The 22,431-nt window shown below is 38.1% G+C and overlaps 1 protein-coding gene across 1 annotated transcript; it reads left to right on the forward strand.

Annotated features, from left to right (window-relative positions):
* The first annotated feature begins 5,191 nt into the window (after positions 1 to 5,191).
* DKK1 (dickkopf WNT signaling pathway inhibitor 1) lies at positions 5,192 to 8,540 on the forward strand. The gene is made up of 4 exons (XM_023225156.2): positions 5,192 to 5,617; positions 5,862 to 6,024; positions 7,187 to 7,327; positions 7,443 to 8,540. Exons 1-4 carry the CDS (start codon positions 5,375 to 5,377, stop codon positions 7,694 to 7,696), a joined length of 801 nt encoding a protein of 266 aa, XP_023080924.1. The 5' UTR covers positions 5,192 to 5,374; the 3' UTR covers positions 7,697 to 8,540.
* The last annotated feature ends 13,891 nt before the right edge of the window (positions 8,541 to 22,431 follow it).

Here is a 22,431-nt window from a genome sequence, read left to right on the forward strand (position 1 = left end):
TGGGAGGCCGAGACGCGTGGATCACGAGGTCAGGAGACAGAGACCATCCTGGCTAACACGGTGAAACCCCGTCTCTACTAAAAAAAAAAAAAAAAAAAAAAATACAAAAAACTAGCCGGGTGAGTTGGCGGGCGCCTGTAGTCCCAGCTACTTGGGAGGCTGAAGCAGGAGAATGGCGTAAATCCGGGAGGCGGAGCTTGCAGTGAGCTGAGATCCAGCCACTGCACTCCAGCCTGGGCGACAGAGCAAGACTCCGTCTCAAAAAAAAAAAAAAAAAAAAAAACGACTTGCTTAGTATCGATGTCAATGATTATTACTTGATCTTTAGGCTGCAGAAAAGAACAGACTCCTTGCAGGATGTTCTTATTTAACCTGAGGGGAAAAAAAAAAAAAGCCTTCTCTTGGCAGTGCTGAAAGAAAAAGAAAAGAAAGAGGAAGAGAAAGAGACTTTTGTAGTGAAAAGGAACCTCTCCATCTCCCCTTCATCCCATTTTATAAAGAAAAGCCAGCACCACAGCAAGAGTTAAGTGGCTTTCCCATATTTAGGAGCCAGATTATGGCTGGCACCGTATACAGAGTACCGTCCCCAGCCTTCTGACTCCTTGGCAAGATGCCTTTCTTGGCCATACCCTGGGAGAAGAGCTGTCTTATAAAGGAGGTAATAATAGGAACCCAAAGACATGGAAGAAAACTGTTTTTCTCTAGATGCGGAGACTGTTTCATGGGATCCTACATCCCGCTTTCTGCAGACACTGGCCTATCCTTAGGGTTGGAGATGTTAAATCTTATAGGGGACTCAAAGAGGACATTGCACTCCCTATACCCACCACCACAGACCTTTCTGAGTATCAGGACCTCAGAAAAGATGCAGGCAGATATCTATCTGGTTTAGGCACTATTTTCACTGTGTTTTAGTCAAATGTTTCTGGGTTCCGGGCTCTACTCTCAGATTAACTTTTAATGTCCTGCTCCAGTAAAACACATCTTCTGAGCTTGGTTAGAAAGCTACAACAGAGCCTGATTTATCTGGGCTGACCATCTCCACTGCTCAAACGAACATAATCATGGTCAAATCTTGCCTTCTGTTTGTACTGGGGAGTGCAGAAAATCCAGCTCTCAGGGGAGTCATAACATGGACCAGGTCTAAAAGTTCTTTTAACATCGTGAAGAACATTAAGACTAAACTGTTTTAAAAGTCAATAAGAAAGTCGTATCACTTTTTTTCCAAAACATCAAGGATGAGGAATCCCTACTATATTCAAGAATGACACTAACAAAAATGTTGGCAACACACAACATAAGGAATGATATTTATGCAGTATTTTCCTAGCAAAGTAAAAGTATATGGCAAGAAATCTGCTTCTTTTGATTTAATCAAGAGAAAGAAGGAATGAAGTAAGGTAGGAAAGGAGGGAGAGAGAAAAGAAAAGAGGAAAGGAGGTAATTAAAAATACAGCAGTAGACTGGGCGCCGTGGCTCATGCCTGTGATCCCAGCAGTTTGGGAGGCCAAGGTGGGAGGATCACTTGAGCCCAAGAGTTTGAGACCAGCTCTGCCTGGCAACATAGTGAGACCCTGTTTCTACAAAAAATTTAAAAATTAGCCAGGTGTGGTGGCATGAAGCTGTAGTCCCAGCTACTGGGGGTGAGGTGGGAGAACTGCTTGAGCCTGGGAGGTCAAAGCTGCAGTTAGCCATGATTGCACCACTACGCTCCAGCCTGAGCCACAGAATGAGACCCTGTCTCAAAAAATATAAAAATGTATAAAATTTTTTTAAAAAATCAGTAGTCACAAATAACAGATATGGAAAAATAGTCGGTGAATGGCATGGTGTGTTTTGGAGTATATTTGTCTGTCTCCTTCATGGATGAAAAGGTTGAGAAATATTATGTGTGGCATCCAGCACTTAAAATATAAAGAAGACGTGATCTTTATATTTTATTTAATATAAAATATAAATAAATTCAATTTATTTATATTGAGATTCAATTCCACACTGATAAGCATATTTCACCTATTTAAAAATATAATACAAAATATTAAACTTGTTATATTAATTATGATCATATTTATGCCAGATTGAATAGGAGGCAGGGTTCCCTGCAGGACTAAATAAACTCAGTTTAATAAACTAAATTCACCTACCCTGGCTCACACCTCCTCTGTCACCCAGCTGTAAGAGAGACTCAGACAATCACCAGAACCTTCTCTCCTTCCTGAGATGTGTTGATCACAGTTCCTGCACCTTTTTCTTGCTTCTCCATGACCTAGTATCTGCCAAAATATAATCGATGGTGGAAAAATTTTTACCCCCAGCCCCATATAAGTATATTGTATTTTCCCAACTACTCATAGACTGAAAGCTTTCTGAAGACAAGAAGCCTGCCTTTCATGTTGTGAGATATGCCCCCAATAATGGGTACACGCCGAATATTAACTGGCTGCTGTGGATGGAACAATGAGTTTTACTGTACCTCTTTATCTACCTTGCACTCTTGTTGCCAGTGAGCAAACTACATCCTGGAAAGGATTTTCAAATGGAGAAAAAGCACTGAAAAAGTAAATTTCCTCATTTGGAACAAAGGTATGATTTACTATGTACTTAGCCCTCTCTGAGGACCACCCATGTAATTTCTCCACTGAATAATTTGTGAGGTTACCTCTCCTCTGCCCACTAAATGATCTGAAGGTAGATTATATGAGAACTCATCTTTTATCACACAATATCATGTATAATGCTTAGCACAACGTAGGAACTCAGATATTGACCAAATCATTATTCATTTTAAACTCATGACAACTTCAGGAGCAATGTGAAAGATGAGGAAGAAGGTAGAAGCTAGCCCACTCTTGAACCCCTATGCTTGGTTTAGCTCTCCTGACTCAATATCACAGATTCTGTACAGACTCAGTGAATATTGAAACATAATAGACATATGATTTGTTTTCAGAGATCAAGGTTGAATTTATGCAACAAGCTTCTTTGTTATAACAGAATTTTCCCTTTGTTGATTAAATTGTTCCACTTTCTTCTCTTTTGCCCCAGGCAATGGATTTTTTGTGTGAAACCAAGCTTTTAATGAACCAAGTTCATTAGATGTATTAATCATATACTATCTCTTCGGAAAAAAAAAAAAAAAGGCAAGAGATTGACCTTTAGTGTGGCACAAATGTATTTCTAGATTCTAAATATTTAAACAGGGTAATAGCACTAAAAAGAAACATTTTCAACATTTTCAACATTTCAAATGAGTTCTGATTGGCAGGCGGATTTTTCTCCACATTTCAACGTCGTTCAAACTTAACACAGCTTGCAGATTTCCTAGTACACTGAAGGTGCTTAACGCATCGATTCCTGACAGGATAATTTCCCAGGCAGATGGAATTTGGGAGGAACACTACATTAGTCCAACTAGAGTACCATTCAAGAATGATTTAGATGATGTTCTTAATGTTACCTTTGAAACTGAAGGAACTAGAACACAGACCATGGTAAATTGTGTTTTAATTACTCCTTACCTCACTAAACTTTAGGATTTTATTACTTTAAGATTGTCACTGGCTTTACTGGCCCCAGTTCTGACCACAGTAGGTCAGTCAGCATGTGGAGTCATTATAGACAGCCTAAATCTATACAGCTTAGAGGAGCACAAAATAAATATATCTTACTCTCTATTAATTCAATAGTGATTATCCAATCATCCCTTTTCGAGACTCACAAAACTGTTGCCTATTTTCCGACACTTATATGATCAATCTGTTTCTAAAAGAATTGTGTACATTTTTATGTTTATTACTATAATTTTATTGTTACTACGTCTTTTATTATTACTGTAATTAGAATAAAGAGAACTTTATTCTTTAAAATGAGAACTGTGTCTCATAAATATTTGTATTCATTGTGCCCCTCCCCCCACCACCCATCTCACCAAAAAATTTAAAAAATAAAAATAAGACAACAACCCAGAGGGCAGCCCAATGCCAGGGCTCTAGGCTTCTAATAAGTTTTTGTTGGATTAAATAGATCATTTCCCATTTATAAGCATGACACCATTCTTATACACCAGCTTTACTTTATTATAGCTACACACCAATTTCAATGACGTCAAATTCTCTTTCTAATTCACTTTCAGCTCTTCTTCTCCTCAAGGTAGTTTCTTATCTCCCTAGAAGGGATATTGAGTGGTCCCGTGCAAGGTATGACTTGGGAGCAAACCCTGCGTTCGAAAGCGTTGCGATATGGTATACTAATGAGGAAGTCAGGCGCTAAGCCCTAAGGGTTTCTATTGCCCCGCATTAGCCCACCACTGAGAGGGGAGAACGGGGAAAGGCGACTGACCCGGTATGTTGGACCCTGTCCGCTTTGGCCCCGGCCACTTTGATCTCACGCGTCTGCCTAAATCAAGTTCATCTACTGCCGCGATTGCCCTAATTCAAAGAACATTAAATGGTTTGATTATCGGACGGTCATTTCCCTCTTCCCTCCAGCCCTGATCTAATTTCTAAACGCCAGTCTCTCGCCTCCCTCTCTAAACTTCCCATCAAAAGAGAATTAGCTCTTCTTCCTTCTTACCCTCGTTTGATGTGCAAATTTCCTTCTCTTTGCACATTTTTCTCGCAGTGGCGGGGGGAGAGGGGGAGGAGGGCAACTGAACTTCCTTAAAGTCAGGGATCTAACTCAGATCTGCAAACCGCGACTCTGAAGGGTTAATGAGCAACTTGCACCCGCCACCTGGCCCTCTCAGAGGCGTCTTGCTAGAACCATTGAATTACAGATCGGTTTGTATTTAATGCTAAATATGACTTGTGTGCACAGTCAGCGAGTATTGGCGTAAAGGAGAGGTGCAAAAAGTGCTTTTGCAAAGCGTATCACCCCTCGGCTCTGAAAAGTATTTCAGATCTGGATAATTCAACCCTTACTGCCCGGCAAGGGCACCCAAGTTCCCAGAGTTCCTCCTGCTGCCTGCATTTATTAAAGTCGTCTGCTATAATGCTCGCTGCTAGCCGTCACCCCGAAGGTAAGCCGGGCCAGCCGAGCGACCAAGCCAGGGAGAGGAGCCGGGTGAAGAGTGTCAAAGGCCCCCCTTCATGTACACAAACACACCCCCTCCCAGCCCCTCCCAGCGCTTTGAAATCCCATCCCGGCTTTGTTGTCTCCCTCCCAAGGGGCCGGAATGCTCCGGGCCCGCGGTATAAAGGCAGCCGCGGTGGCGGTGGCGGCACAGAGCTCTGTGCTCCCTGCAGTCAGGAATCTGGGACCGCAGGGGGCTCCCAGACCCTGACTGTGCAACCGCACCGGCACGGTTTCGTGGGGACCCAGGCTTGCAAAGTGACGGTCATTTTCTCTTTCTTTCTCCCTCTTGAGTCCTTCTGAGATGATGGCTCTGGGCGCAGCGGGAGCTGCGCGGGTCTTGGTCGCGCTAGTAGCGGCGGCTCTAGGCGGCCACCCCCTGCTGGGAGTGAGCGCCACCTTGAACTCGGTTCTCAATTCCAACGCTATCAAGAACCTGCCCCCACCGCTGGGCGGCGCTGCGGGGCACCCAGGCTCTGCAGTCAGCGCCGCGCCAGGAATTCTGTACCCGGGCGGGAATAAGTACCAGACCATAGACAACTACCAGGTGAGAGGGGTCGGGCAGTCCGCGATGCTCTGAACTTGAAAGGGTCCTATTTGGAGAGGAGGGAGTAGAACGTGCTGGGTGTGTGCGGTTCAGGGAGCATTTGGCAACCCTGCAATTGGGAGCAGTGGGCGGTAACAGGTTTTGGAGAGGTGGACAGATAGGGACTGTGATCAGCGCACGGGTCCAAGAGGGCGGGTACCTGGACGTCTGGTTGCCTCACCCTCTCCCCGAACCCGTCCCACAGCCGTACCCGTGCGCAGAGGATGAGGAGTGCGGCACTGATGAGTACTGCGCTAGTCCCACCCGCGGAGGGGACGCGGGCGTGCAAATCTGTCTCGCCTGCAGGAAGCGCCGAAAACGCTGCATGCGTCACGCTATGTGCTGCCCCGGGAATTACTGCAAAAATGGTGAGTCCTGAAAGCTCCCTTCACACTAAAACTGTCCAGCCTTTGAGCGTCTATGAATAGGGGGAAAAAAACTCCTCCCTGAGAACTCTGCGGCGCCACCTGCAAATGGGTCTTCAGCATGCAGGATTCCACTAAAGTATCTTCAAGTGTTTAATCGGGAAGAAGAGAGAAGTTCGGAGGTCTCTGAAGTCCTTATCTTCCTCCGTGGCCCTCAATGATTCAATGCAACGACTCACCTCGTAGTGGACCCTTCCATAAAAATTTGTCTGGGAGAACCTTGAGATCAATTGAGAAGGCAGATGACAGGGAGGACGATGGGATCATGCAGAGACCAAAGAAATCAGCTTTGGCGTTCAGCTGCCCTTTCCATTTTTCTTACTGTGACTCTCACAGCTTTGTCAGATTGGCCTCTCCTTCTGATTTTTGCTGAAACTGTTGTCAGCCAGAGGACAGTGATTTACTTGCATGGGTCATTTTTAAGAGAAATCTTGATACCTTCACAACCTGACCTCTCCATCCTTCCCCCTCCCTCTACCCTCTGCTGCCTTAATATAAGTACTTCTCCACCCAACCACAGATCCACTAACTTTTCATTTTTCAAAAGGTGGACTTAGACAGCTAAAGAGGTCTCCAGAAATAAGCCAACAGGGTGGCAACCCTCCTTAGGACCCAGCAGTACTCCAGGATGAACTAAGTAAATCTGTAATATGGAAATTACACAGTAAAGTAACTGGTGGGTGAGATTGCAATGTTCCAGGCAGCTGGAATTGCATTTGCTTAACTTAGTCTGGCAGGAACCATATAGCACCAGGGGCAGAGAAATTATTTTTAAGAACATTGTTAAACGTGACTGATTTTCTTTTTCTTACCCCAAGGGTAATATTTAAATGGGCAGAAATCTCACTTGCCCCTACCACAGTTGGTGGGAAAGTATTTTAAATGGCTATACCAGGGATATTACATATGACTGACTGTATACAGTATACACATTTGTGCTTCTGTCCAGCTAGAGAGTTTTGCATTAACAGTAAAGAGGTTTAAAATGATGTCACTGCAATGAAGTCTCTCAAGTTGGCCCTGGCATGACAGACTGCCACTGTCACAGCTGTTAGCAGTAATGCATTACAACCCTGAAGTTAATCACTCTTTCCTGCTTCCTTAGGAATATGTGTGTCTTCTGATCAAAATAATTTCCGAGGGGAAATTGAGGAAACCATTACTGAAAGCTTTGGTAATGATCATAGCACTTTGGATGGGTATTCCAGAAGAACAACATTGTCTTCAAAAATGTATCACACCAAAGGTAAGGATGTTAAGACTCATTCTTAGCACATCAAAAATGTCTTTTGAATTATTTTAGTGAAATGATGCAGGTTTAACAGTAACTATGTACTTTTTTCCTGCTGTCTTCTTCATAGGACAAGAAGGTTCTGTGTGTCTCCGGTCATCAGACTGTGCCACAGGATTGTGTTGTGCTAGACACTTCTGGTCCAAGATCTGTAAACCTGTCCTCAAAGAAGGTCAAGTGTGTACCAAGCATAGGAGAAAAGGCTCTCATGGGCTAGAAATATTCCAGCGTTGTTACTGCGGAGAAGGTCTGTCTTGCCGGATACAGAAAGATCACCATCAAGCCAGTAATTCTTCTAGGCTTCACACTTGTCAGAGACACTAAACCAGCTATCCAAATGCAGTGGACTCCTTTTATATAATAGATGCTATGAAAACCTTTTATGACCTTCATCAACTCAATCCTGAGGATATACAAGTTCTGTGGTTTCAGTTAAGCATTCCAATAACACCTTCCAAAAACCTGGAGTGTAAGAGCTTTGTTTCTTTATGGAACTCCCTTGTGATTGCAGTAAATTACTGTATTGTAAATTCTCAGTGTGGCACTTACCTGTAAATGCAACAAAACTTTTAATTATTTTTCTAAAGGTGCTGCACTGCCTATTATTCCTCATGTTATGTAAATTTTTGTACACATTGATTGTTATCTTGACTGACAAATATTCTATATTGAATTGAAGTAAATCATTTCAACTTATAGTTCTTAAAAGCATAACTCTTTACCCCTTTTAATTCTGGAGTCTAGAATGCAAGGATCTCTTGGAATGACAAATGATAGGTATCTAAAATTTACGTGAAAATACTAGCTTATTTTCTGAAATGTACTATCTTAATGCTTAAATTATATTTCTCTTTAGGCTGTGATAGTTTTTGAAATAAAATTTAACATTTAATATCATGAAATGTTATAAGTAGACATGCATTTTGGGATTGTGATCTTAGAGGTTTGTGTGTGTGTACGTATGTGTGTGTTCTACAGGAACAGACATGTGACATGGTTAAAGATGATCAGAGAAAAGACAGTGTCTAAATATTAGACAATATTGATCAGTTCTAGAATAACTTTAATGAAAAATGTATTCTGCACTGATAAACTCAAATGGTCATGGCAGAATAAGAGTGAATCTTACTACTTTCAAAAATAGTTTCCAATAAATTAATAATACCTACCTAAATGGTCAATAATTTTTGGACAAGGAAGAAAATCATCCACAAAAATAATACTCCAAAGTACTTGGTGATTGGCGGGAACAGGAGGTGTGCCCATAAATACAGTTAACAAATACATGCAGATTTTGTACCCAACAAAATAATTTGCAGTATCTTAATTACTACTACATGCAAAGCAGACTTGTTCTAATTATTTTGGTTTTAAAATAATTATTAATTAAAAATCACAAATCCTTCCTCATTCCACTCTTTTTTCCCTTGCTCGGTGAGTTTACTATTTCAAATTTTGTTTAACCTGAAATCTATTGATTGGAATGAGGATAGGGATACAGTATTTTAAAGAAAACCCACAGGAATGAAATCTAAATTTTCTTTGCATTTTTACTTGCCAGATTTCATATTGTTTATAGGGAGGAAAAGGGAAAGCAAACTTCTCAATTTACACTTTTTTTGTAATATTCTAAAGTCTGCACCCAACCACAAAATGCTGCGTTTTGGGCCTGCAAAGGAGAGTAGTGACTGATCAATCGTGCAAATATTTCTTTAAATAATGCAGATGTACTAGACTGTTTGTTGTTTTTGTGTTCCTGAAAGTGGTTCAATTTCAAGGGGCTCAACCAATGGTACACAAGCTTTGGGTGGTTCTTCACTGAATGAGGAACTGGCAGGATGTCTGCTGTTACATTCCTTTTGTCTGGAAGTCTCAGCTTCCTCACCCAGGAGAAACTTTCTTTTTCTATATTCGCTTGTTTTCTGAAGTGCCAGAAAGGCCAATTCTAAGGCCTGCCATGTCCAATAAAGCACAATAAAGGAAAGGAAACAGGAAACTTTTTCTTCAAAAAGAAGAAAGGAGCATTCTGCTTAAATGGGGAAAGAAGCAAACTTTTAAAGGGCTCTGGTTATCGGATCCTTTCCTTTCTACAGGAACGGACTTCAGTACATTGACCCTAGTGATAGCCTTTCTTGCTTCTCATCTCCAGATGAGAGATGTGTGGAAGAATACAAAACCAGCCAAAGAGGGACGCCTCTTCTTCCTATCCAGCTGAGAAATTAGGAAGGGATTTCCATTAAAAAGAATTCTTCATATTTGTAAAGGTGAAAAATACCAAGAAAATTGTAGATTTTTATCAGCTAGTAATAGAGGCTAGAAGATGGAAATCAGATAAAATACAAATTCAAAAGAGGATTATTTAAAGAATCTAGAACAATTTGGGTAATGATTGTTTAAAATGTCTGTTGTGGTTGCTGTGTGACTTTTAAACAATGTATTTTAATGGAAAATACATGTACCTGGGAAAATTTCACAAGGCATTTTATCTAATGTTAGTATACTCCACACACTGTCCTGCATGTTGCTTTTTTAACTCTATGTGTCTTGTAGATCATTTTATATAATACATAGAGAGGCGACTCATTCTTTTTAAACGTTACATTAAGTTTGTAGTATGTTGGAATGGCAATACTATAATTGTTTTAACCAGTGATGTTTAAGTTGTTTCGAGAGTTTTTCATCTAACAAGTAATGTGTCATGAATATAGAATTTTCATGTTCATGTGCTAGTATAGTTATAGGATGACTAATACTTGAAGTGAAGTCCAAAATGCATGCTTTCTGTAGCTACTAATAAAGTCTGGTATGAGCAAAATGCCAAGATGCCTGCTTATCACTGACCAAGTGATGATTAAGCTGTTGCTAAACTGTATCAAAGAAGAAAAAGGGAAATACAGGCTTATCCTAAAAATTTCACAGTGAACAGTAATCTCTGGCATTCAGTTAAAGCTAGACTTGTTCTAATTACTTTGATTTTGAAATTATTACTAAATACAATCACAAGCCTTTTCTCACCACTCCCTTTCCTTGTTTTGCTAGAAGAGTTGAATATTTCAAACTTTGTCTAATCTATTGAGAGGAATGAGCCTGGCCCTTCATTTTTAAATTGGTGACATTATCGAACTTTATCATGTTACCAACTTTCTTTTATAGTCTTAAAGAAAAATAGACAGTACTACCATTAGGCTTATAAAGTGTCTTCCATTGAGTTCTGTGATTGCAATTTTCATACCTTCTAAAATACTATTCTGAGGGCAATATCAAATTATAAAAGAAATACCTTATCTTTAAGTTAAAGAAGAAGAAAATACTCTCATAATTTAAGCTTTTGATATTTGTACAAATGTGTGGGTACGTATGTGGTCCTTTATATATTGAGTGTAAGGTCGACAGCTTAGAAATAGTCAATCACATCAAAAATCTAGGACTACTATCTAGGTAATGCTAAGAAATTTTAATTCAAGATACATTTATTTAGTCTGCCACGTCCAGTGGGCACTATGCTAGCATTTGAAAAGATGTGTATAATATTGGTCTTTAACTTCAAAGAACTTACTGTTTCGCAAGGGAGACGATGAGTATTAGTGCTGGAAGTTGATTTAGTGTAGTGGTTAGAAACAGTCTCTAGAACTAGATAGATTTGGGATTGAGTCATGGCTCCCTCAGTAATGTAGATGTGAGAGTAATGCATGCATCAGAATACTATTATGTCTAGCTCAATGCAGTCACTCAATTTTAGGTCTTTACTATTGGACAATGAAATGTATATATTATGTTGTATTATCTTACATTCATTAATACCTGACAACAGAATAAAATTAATTAAATCAGTCTGTAACTACTCAGAAAAAGCTTCAGAGAAGAGGTGGTATTTGAACCATCGCCTTCTCTCGCCCTTTTATTTCAAGGAAGAAAAAGCACTTAAACTAGAAAAAGCAAAAAGGAGACATGGGTTGATACCGCTCATAAAAATCAGGATGGAAAGCATTCTGCAGACTCACTTGTGATTTATGTTCCATTGTAATTTGTAGTGTCTACCACTTGCCATGGGGACAAGTAAAATTCTATCCCCAACATATGTGATCATGAAGTGCAGTTCTGTTCAGTAAATTGCTTAGCCTTTCAGAGACTCCTACTCCAAAATCTTGAGCGAGGGTTCTGATTAGTTTATCTTTAATCAGGGGTTCACCTCTGGTTCAATTGTCTAGCATGGCTACCCAGTTCCCAATATAAACACAGCTGTCTATATCCATTCTGCCTGTAATAGAAACTATAGTAGTTCTAAAAGAGGAACGTGTAGGGACAAATCCCACATCTCATATCTATCACAAATCAGTTTTGAAGGATGAGAAGGCATTTACAAGGTAGAAAAGATGAGAAAGAGTTTCCTTCCTATTGGAGACAGAGGAAGAAGTGTGAGCAAACTTAGGGAGTTATAAAAATAAAGATACACAATATACTGAGAAAATAAGTAATATTCCACTGTGGCTAGATTTGGGGGTAGCTAGGAAGAGGACTTTTCTGATTTTTGGTTATATAATTTGTTATCCAGAAAAAATAGACTACTATAATTTTTTATTTTCAGCAACAGCTATTGTATTAGGTGGCAATGAAATTGAAGAGGACATATTTGAGACACATTTTGTTTCAAAATATTATAGATGTCACAAACTATAGTGACTTTTTGCCAAAAAATTACAAAATAAGAGTATTGTTTTGTTTCCAGCAATAGTTGTCACATTAGATTTCAATTAAAGTAAATAATACAAATAATACATTACAAATAATGTAAATAATAGCTTTCACAAACATGGTGGATTTTTTGCCAAAAATTTATAAATCCTAATAATATGACATAGACCCTAAATATTAGTATATGAAAAATTACCTTGGAAGGGCAATGATAACCAATACCCTGCTGTTTTAAACTGTTGAATAAATTCTATAGTAAAAAGTAAAATTGGCAGAAGGCATGAAACGTGGCTTATCTTGATAAATTCATATTACGTTTTTTAATATTTCACAATCTTTCTCCTGATGAGCAAAAAAATACTTTTAAAAAGCATCCTATATAGAAACTTTTCACATATCTGTGATACTCTGAAGTTCAAATTAAAAGCAAAAAATGATAGAGGCATATCTTGTTATATTGTGCTTATCTTGATTTTTTTTTTAATGTGAATTGAAGGTTGGGGGCAACCTCACATTGTGCAAGTCTATTGGTGTCATTTTTTCCCACATCATGTGATCATTTCATGTTTCCATGCCACATTTCAGAAACTTTGTCATTATTATGATATCTATTACGGTGATCTACAATCAATAACTTTAATGTTACAATTGTAATTGTTTTGGAATACTATGAGTTGTGCCCATGTAAGACAGCAAACTTAATTGACAAATGTATGTGTTCTGACTATTCCACTGACCAGCCATTTTCCCATCTCTCCCTCTCCCCCATGCCTTCCGAGTCCCTGAGACACAACAATATTAAAATTAACCATTTAATAACCCTACAATGGCCTCTAAGTGTTTAAGTGAAAGAAAGAGGTACACATCTCTCGCTGTAATGAGGAAGGCACAGGGAAAGCTGAAATAGGCCGGAAGCTAAGCCTCTTGGGCCAAACAGCCAAATTGTGAATACAAAAGAAAACTATTTTTTTTTTTTTAATACTTTAAGTTCTAGGGTACATGTGCATAACATGCAGGTTTGTTACATATGTATATCTGTGCTATGTTGGTGTGCTGCACCCATCAACTCGTCAGCACCCATCACTTCGTCATTTATATCAGGTATAACTCCCAAGGCAATCCCTCCCCCCTCCCCCTCCCCATGATAGGCCCCAGTGTGTGATGTTCCCCTTCCCGAGTCCAAGTGATCTCATTGTTCAGTTCCCACCTATGAGTGAGAACATGCGGTGTTTGGTTTTCTCTTCTTGTGATAGTTTGCTAAGAATGATGGTTTCCAGCTGCATCCATGTCCCTACAAAGGACGCAAACTCATCCTTTTTTATGGCTGCATAGTATTCCATATTGAAGGAAATTAAAATACTACCATAGTGAGTACACAAGTGATAAGGAAGTACAACACCCTTGTTGCTGATATGGAGAAAGTTTGAGTGATCTGAATAGAAGATTCAAACAGTCACAACATTCCCTTAAGCCAAAGCCCAATCCGGAGGAAGGCTCTAGCTCTCTTCAATTCTATGAAGGCTGAGAGAAGTGAGGAAGCTGGAGAAGAAAAGTTGGATGCTAACAGAGGTTGCTTTGTGGCCTTCAGGGAAAGAAGCTCTCTCCACAATACAAAAGTGCAAGGCAAAGCAGCAAGTTATCCAGAAGAGCAGCTAAGATCATTGATTAAGGTGGCTACGCTAAACAATAGATTTCCAGTGTACATGCAACAGCTTTTTGTTGGAAGAAGATGCCATCTATGACTTTTATATGCAGAGAAGAGAAGACAATTCTTGGTTTCAAAGCTTCAAAGGACAAGCTAATTTTCTTGTTACGGGCTAAAGGAGCTGACGAATTTAAATGAAAGCCAATGATAATTTACCATTATAAAAATCCTAGGGTCCTTAAGAATTATACTAAATCTGCTCTGCCTGTGCAATATAAATGGATGGAAAAGCAAGGCAAAGCCTGGATGACAGCACACCTGTTCACCGGATGGTTACTGAATATTTTAAGCCCGCTGTTAAGAGTTACTGCTCAGAAAAAAAAATTCTTTTAAAATGTGACTGCTCATTGACAATGCATCTAGTCACCCAAGAGCTCTGATAAGGACGTACAAGGAGGTTAATGTTTTCAAGCTTGTTAACACAACATCCATTCTACAGTCCATGAACTAAGGTATACATTTTGACTTTCAAGTCTTATCATTTTAGAAATACATTTTATAAGGCTATAGTTACCGTAGTTAGTTATTGCTCTGATGGATTTGGGCAAAGTAAATTAACCTGGAAAGAATTCGCCATTGTAGATGCCATTAAGAACATTCATGATTCATGGAAGGAGGTCAAAATATCAACATTAACTGGAATTTGGAAAAAGTTGATTCCAACCTTCATAAATGGCTTTGAGGGATTCATTCAAGACTTCAGTGGAAGAAATCACTGCAAATGTGGTGGAAATAGCAAGAGAACTAGAATTAGAAATGGAGCCTGAAGAAGTGACTGAATTACTGCAATCTTATGATCAAAGGTGAATGGATGAGGAGTTGGTGCTTATAGATGAGCAAAGAAAGTGGTCCTTTGAGATGGAATGTACCCCTGGTGAAGATGCTGTGAATATTGTTGGCATGACAATGAAAGATTTAGAATGTTACATAAATTTAGTTGATAAAGTCAGAGTTTGAGAGAATGGACTCCAATTTGGAAAGGAGTTCTACTGTGAGTAAAATGCTATCAAACAACGTTGCACACTACAGAAAAACTTTTGTGAAGAGAAGAGTCAGTCACTGTTGAAAACTTCATTGTTGTCCTGTTTTCAGAAATGGGTACAGCTAGCCTAATTTTGAGCAACCACTACTCTGATCAGTCAATAGCCAACAACACTGAGGCAAGACTTTCCACTAGCAAAAAGATTACACCTTGCTGAAGGCTCAGGTAATCATTAGCATTTTTTAGCAACAAAGTATTTTTCAACCAAGGTAAGTACTTTTTAAAAAACATATAATGCTATTGTGCATTTAATAGGCTATACAGTATAGTGTAAATATAACTTTTAGATGTCCTAGAAAACCAAAAACACCAGGTGACTTGCTTTATTGTGATACTTTATTGTGGTGGTCTAGAACTAAAACTACAATATCTCAGAGGCATGACTGTGACCAGTCTGGGCATCAGTGCAAAAATCCAGACACTCTTATGTACTGCTAGATGGTACTGCAATTAGCATACCTTTCTGAAAAGCAATTTGGCAGTGTTAAAAATGTGAAAACTCCTTGATGCAGTAATTTCTAGGAATTTATTTTAAGAACAGAAACATGGAGGTATAAAAATCTGTCTACAATGGTATTTTAATAGCAAAAATCAAAACTGAATTACATGCATAGTAGGACAGAACAATTTAGATAATGTATGTTATGCTATTAAAGCATTCTACAACCATTAAATAAATATGGAGAAACATTTGGAATTCTCCATGTACAAATATTTGAAAAAAGCATATTTCAGAACATGCATTGTATGTTATAAATTACTTAAGAGTAACATCTCATATCTAATCTAAATCTAGATGGCTTATCTGGGAGGTAGGATTGTGGGAACTAATTTCTTTTTTTTTTTTTTTTTTTTTTTTTTTTTTTTTTTTTTTTTTTGCTGAGACAGAGTCTTTCTCACTCACTCAGGCTGGAGTAGAGTGGCATAATCTTGGCTCACTGCAACCTCCACCTCCCTGCTTTAAGTGATTATCTTGCCTTAGCCTCCTGAGTAGCTGGGACTACAGGTGAGCACCACCATGACTGGCTTACTTTTGTATTTTTAGTAGAGACAGGGTTTCACCATATTGGCCGGGCTGGTCTCAGACTCCTGACCTCAAGTGATCTGCTTGACTCGGCCTCCCAAAGTGCAGAGATTACACTTGTGAGCCACTGCACCCAGCCTTTTTTCATTATTTTCCACTTTTTCTATAAAAATCAGGGGAGACATTACTATTATTAAATGTAAAGTTAGGACAGAACTTGGGTTTTTCTCATAAACTTTCCTATACATTGAGCAGATATCTTGATGTGTCTCATTCTAATTTTAAAAATTACTGTTAGTACAGAATCACTCTTCCTTGAATTTCGCAAAACTACAGGAAAGAAAAACATCCTGGTCAGTCACGGTGGCTCACGCCTGTAATCCCAGCACTTTGGGAGGCTGAGGAAAGTAGATCACCTGAGGTCAGGAGTTCAAGACCAGCCTGGCCAATATGGCAAAACCCTATCTCTATTAAAAATTCAAAAATTAGCAGGGCATAGTAGCGAGTGCCTATAATCCAAGCTACTCAGGAGACTGAGGCAGGAGAATCACTTGAATTGGGGAAGCAGAGGTTGCAGTGAGTCAAGATCACACAACTGCACTCCAGCCTGGGCAACAGAGCGAGACTACATCTCAAAAAAAAAAAAAAAAGAAAAGAAAAAAAAAAAAAAAAGAAAAAGCATGAAAAACATCTTCTACTTACTGACCAAATTTCTTTCCATTAAAAAAATACTGACTGGGAGAACTGCAGCTAGTACAGAGAAGACCTGCACCAAGCAGTTCTTGAATAAATGATTAAGTGAATGAAAGAGAAATAGGAATAGCTGTGCCAACTTCAGCAAAATTACAACAAAATAGAACATACAAAAACAAATACTTTAAAATATCCAAAAGGAGGAACAGAGAGTAAGCAAAATAAAAATACAATTCTGTTATAATAGATATACTCTTTTTGTATTATCTTCTATGTCCATGTTTATTTTGTCAACAATTATGTGTTGCAATGAACCGCCTAACATGTTTCTTGTCTTATAAATACATAAACCATTTTAGTGTTTAGTTTTTGACATCTTTATTGGTGAGAAAAATCTCACTTTTCTCTTCCTGACAATAGTTAATACTTTCGGACAGCTTGGCTTATACTCCTGTAGGCAGGGAGATTGAATTTCTTTGCTAATTTAAACAGTTAGTGACACAGAATAGGATGGAAATTATTTATTCTGGAAGCTCTGCACATTTCAGTTTTATAAGCAGTCTTGGTTATCTTCTGGATCAAGTTGTGCCAAGTGCTATCATGTCTTGACACTTAGATGGCATATTGCAGAAAATGTTTAAAAGAAACAATCAATCAAACAAACAAGCAAATAAAAACCAGGACTTCCACTGCTCTAATACTGGGTTCATTTTCAACAAAATTGGGAAACTGGTAAAGTTTTTTCCCATATTAACCCTTCATTCAACAACTTTCTTCTTGCTGCTTACACAATCTCTCTACCTGTAAGGAAACCTATTCCTATTTTTTCTAGTTTTCAATTATCACTTTTCATCTCTTTCCCTCACTTCTTTCATAAGCTTTCAATGTTTTAATTTAAAAAATTAATTCTAGCCAGCTAGACTTTTGCATCTGTACCCTTCTAGACCTGTCCTTTTAGTCATACACCTTGTGGCAGAAACTATTACCAAATCGGTTGCCTTTTCCTCCTGAGCACATTTCCCAGACTCCCCTGCAGTTAGATGTGGCCACATGACTGAGCTTGGCCAATGGCATGTGTGCCTGAAGACCCTCCTATAAGCACTTCCATTCCTCCAGGCACCATCATCTGCAGATCTTAAGTAGATAATGACAACCCTGTGATTAAGAGGCAGAGACTCTCTCAGCCTTGGTTTCTAAATAATAGGATGAAGTGATTCCCCTTGTCCCCACCCTCACTTATGTGAGCAAGAAATAAATATTAATTGTAATAAGCCAAGGAGATTTATTTATTTATTTATTTTTAGTTTTTATTTTTTACTTCAACTAATACATACCTCAAACTTTAATTTTCTACTTCCTTCTCCTCATTCTCCTCTCAAATTCTGCCCCCTTGTATGTCTATGTCAGAAGTCAACCACTGGGAAAACCAGATGGTTGATAAAGAAGTATGTGAAATTGTGCAGTGCAATTGATTTGACATTCTTGACATTTATATGAAAATGTAAAAGTCTTCACCACTGTGTTTGACACACAGTAGGAATTCAATTCATATTTTTACTTTTCATATTTCAGAACTTTTGCAAATAAAACTTCCTTTCAACCAAGTGACACAATTGGCAGAAAATGCTGATGATAAGCATAACTTTTTGGAGCATGTTTTAGGTACCAGAGACTATTGTTGTGTTTCACATATATTTACTCATTTTATTCTCACAATAACTCTATGAAGGATGTGTGTTTATCACTCCTGTTTTACAGATGAGGTAACTGGAGCAAAGAAAGTTTGAGGTATTTATCTGAGTCATGTAGGTACTAAGTGACAGAACCAGAATTTGGAACCAGCTTGTCTGCTCCAAAGTCCAGGCTCTTACTACTAATACAGCTGGGTATGCAACCATCTAAAGCTTTCTGTAGCCCTTAAGTTACTTATATGGTTGCTATAAAAGTAGGCTAAAAATTTATCTGCTGATTTGTAAAAATGCAGCATCTCAGGTTTCTGAATTGAGAAACTTCTTTTCATGAAGTTTCATTAAAAATATATTTAAGCTGCACGTGTATACATATGTAACAAACCTGCACATGTGCACATGTACCCTAGAATATAAAGTATAATAAAAATAAAAATAATACATATATATATATATATTTGAAAATATATTAGATCACTTGAGTCCAGGAGTTTGAGACCAGCCTGGGCAACATTGAGAAACCTCATCTCTACTAAAAATACAAAAATTAGCTGGGTGTTGTTGCACACACCTGTAGTCCCAGCTAGTTGGAAGGCTGAGGCATGAGAATTGCTTGAACTCAGGATACAGAGGTTGCAGTGGGTCGAGATTGTGCCACTCCATTCCAGTCTGGGTGACAGAGTGAGACTCTGCCACACACACACACACACACACACACACACACACACACACACAAAAGAGAGAGAGAGAGAGACAGAGAGAAAATATAATGTCCCATGGTTTTTGTGTGTTTAAATAAAAAAGGAATAAAAGGTAGGATTAATGAAACTGTGAAAGTAAACTCTTTCAAAGTTAAAAATAGTATAATCTCTTTCTTGGTTAGAGAGAGAGAATTAATTTAATGGGTGAATTACCAAGAAAGTTTACCTCACTGTTAGATTGTTATGTTATTTCTCTCATCTAAGAGGATGCTTCCTGCATAATAACATTATGTTACAAAACACATTATGATAAAAATCCTGCATTTAAGGACTGTTACTGAGTCACCTATGTGTATATACTGTGTTCACAAATGCTTTTGTATTCTGATTATAGTTGCTCTTCCTTCAAGAACATCCTTCAAATTATACCTTCTGCAGTGACAAGTACATTTATGGCTACAAATTTGCTATTTATTAACAAATGAGGGCTCAGTGGTTTTAACTTTCAGAAGAAGAAACAAAATCTGGTATAATGACATCATGAATTCATCCTAAAGAACTAAAAATAGTGAAAATACACACAAGAAAGATAACTAAATTCACTGTTTTTTAAGTGCTTGTTTTTCTAAGAGCACAAAACTGATGATGGACTTAAAGCTCTGAGGTGGAAGTTAGAAAAGTCAGGGTTGAATTTGTGCATAGTTGTAGGTTTTGGGGTAATTCAGCAATTATCCTAAACAAAGTGAGGGCTACTTAATAAGCGGTTGTTCTGCTGCAACTGTTACTGACTCCAATGTGGATGAGCTTTTGGTGCACAGTACTGTGAACACTATTTCAATCTGCTTGTTAATTCCGGATGCTATAATTACATTTCAGTGGTGATATGTCTTTGTAGATTTTATATGCCAGTTGAAGATCACAAGAAGTGAAGATATTCCCAAATATATTCCTGATTATATTTCAAAATGGGTGATCATGTTATAGCTTCCTCAGACAAGTGGTTCCCAAACTCAACTCATCATCCTCTGAAACACCTGGGAAACTCTTTATAGATTCTGGGAGCCTTCCAAGCCTACTGAGTCAGAACCTCCTAGAAATGAGCCTTTGCATCTGTATTTTTTTTTTAAAGCTCTTCCATTGATTGCTATTATGTATCTAATTTTGAAATCCACTGTGACATGGCCTTTAATCAAAATGCTTTACTCCAAACAGTATGGCTATTTAGGGGCTATGTGCAGAGAAAGAAATGATTGGTTGAGCACTTATCCTGAGCTAGTACTTGAGCTTGGGTAAATACATCATTTCATGTGATCGTTGTAACAGTCATAGCAGATATAATAAACGTTCACTATATCAACAAGGCAACGAGACAAGGAAGTGCTGAGAGATAAGCTGATGTCCTTAATGTCACATGGCTAAGAAGTAATAGAACGATGACAGATCTGGATGCTTATTGTACCAAAGCCCACTTTATATCAATGGCAACAAATTTTATATCACGTGTTAGTGTTTACTTTCTATGTTTGCAGATACCTCTTTGACAAAACACATTTTATAGATTCTTCAAACTTGGGATAAGGGAAACTCAAACTGAAATAAACTAAGGTTCTTAACTGTAGTCATTCTGATTTTCTTCTGATACTCATTCCAACTGATGAAGTCTTACCTTATCTTTTAAAGGGAAGTCTTCCCTGACCCAACATTGTATCACAGGCCGAGTCAGGTATTTTATGTGCACTCATAAATTATTTTTAATAGCTCTTATTCTAATTCTAATAAACTATTTTTATATTTATTTATTAAGTGGATTTCAACCCTATCAAACTGTAATCTTCATGAGTGCAAAGAGCTTGGTCATTCTTCAACCCACAGCACTCAGTTCTGGGCTTACCCTATAGTAGTTGCTCAATAAAGACTTGTTGAATGAATCAGTAAACACCTATGCTATTTCCCCTGAATGGATTTGCCATTATATTATTCATAATTCACATAAATATACCAAAAAACTCATAAATACATTCTTCTTTTTTTCTGTAACAGGACTATTTACATTAAATTTAAAAATTGTACTTTTAGAAATGTTGTAGCTTTATTTTATTTTATTTATTTATTTATTTATCTTTTTATTCATTTATTTATTTTGAGATGGAGTCTCACTCCGTTCCCAGGCTAGAGTGCAGTGGCATGGCGCAATCCTGGCTACTGTAATGTCCACCTCCCGGGTTCAAGCAATTCTCCTGCCTCAGCCTCCCGAAGAGCTGGGACTACAGGCCCATGCCACCATGTCTGGCTAATTTGTTTTTCTTTTTTTAGTAGAGATGGGGTTTCACTGTGTGAGCCAGGATGGTCTTGATCTCCTGACCTCGTGATCCACCCACTTCCGCCTCCCAAAGTGCTGGGATTATAGGCGTGAGCCACTGCACCTGTCCATTTTGTATTTTTATTAACTACCTACTCTTTGTATATATAAAATAGTATACTCATAATTAAAACAGACAAAAACTACTTCCTGATTTTATTATTAAATATTACTCATAATTAAGTAAAATGTAGACAAAAGTGCATCCTTATTTTATTATTACTTGTCATTATTGCTGAACTTGGATAATTTTTAATGCACAAATATAATCTTAAAAGCATGAATTAATCACAAAAATACATTAAAAATAATTTCTTGTGATGTAAAATACTCCCATGTATTTTGCTATTTGCATTGTACAATGATTGGATGGTTTTGAGAAGATGAATGGCTTGCCTTATTTTGGCTTTCATAAAAAGAAATTTTACTTGCAATTGTAATTCATGTTTACTGAGACAAAGTAACCCTATAGTCCTGACTAGACTAACTTGTTCCTGTAGGTTGACCATACAACAGATCCTTTCACCATAAGGAAATCTACCTTTTTAAAATGGAGATGGAATGATATTTTCAACACCTTGTAATTAATTCAAGAGTCCTAGCTAAATTCAAACAAACTCTATGGATGCCATAATCAGTGGTGTTCTAATTTTATGTTCACATTGGGATCATCTAGGGACTTAGAAAATGTGATTGATTTGGTTTGGGGTATGGCCTAGGCTTCAAAATTTTTAAAAGATTGATGGGTTATTCTAATGTACACAAGTTTGGGGACTACTGTCATTAGTTTCTGTCTTCTTCAGACAAGGTAGCAGAAATATGGGTGTTTCTGCCTTAATCTTGGAATAGATTTGTGGAATGTCCCGTTGACTCTGAAAGTGGAATTTAGACATTGATTTTCTTGAATTTACCTGCAAAGGATTGCAAATTAGAAAAAGGGAATTCCAGGGTGTATCTTAAGTTGGAAGTCTTTGGTAACCTATATGCCAAAGCCTAAGACATGGGAAGTTTTGATAGCAAGTTTATCAGCGAATAGGAAAGCGAATAAGAATTAAATATAGACTTTAAAATATCTCTTATACCTCCACCTCTCAAAACATAGCTGAGTTGAACAGGATGATTATAATCCTATATTATGTAAAAGGTGGGATTTAA

The sequence above is a fragment of the Piliocolobus tephrosceles genome, chromosome 9, assembly GCF_002776525.5.
Source record: "Piliocolobus tephrosceles isolate RC106 chromosome 9, ASM277652v3, whole genome shotgun sequence".
In the NCBI taxonomy this organism is placed as follows: domain Eukaryota; kingdom Metazoa; phylum Chordata; class Mammalia; order Primates; family Cercopithecidae; genus Piliocolobus; species Piliocolobus tephrosceles.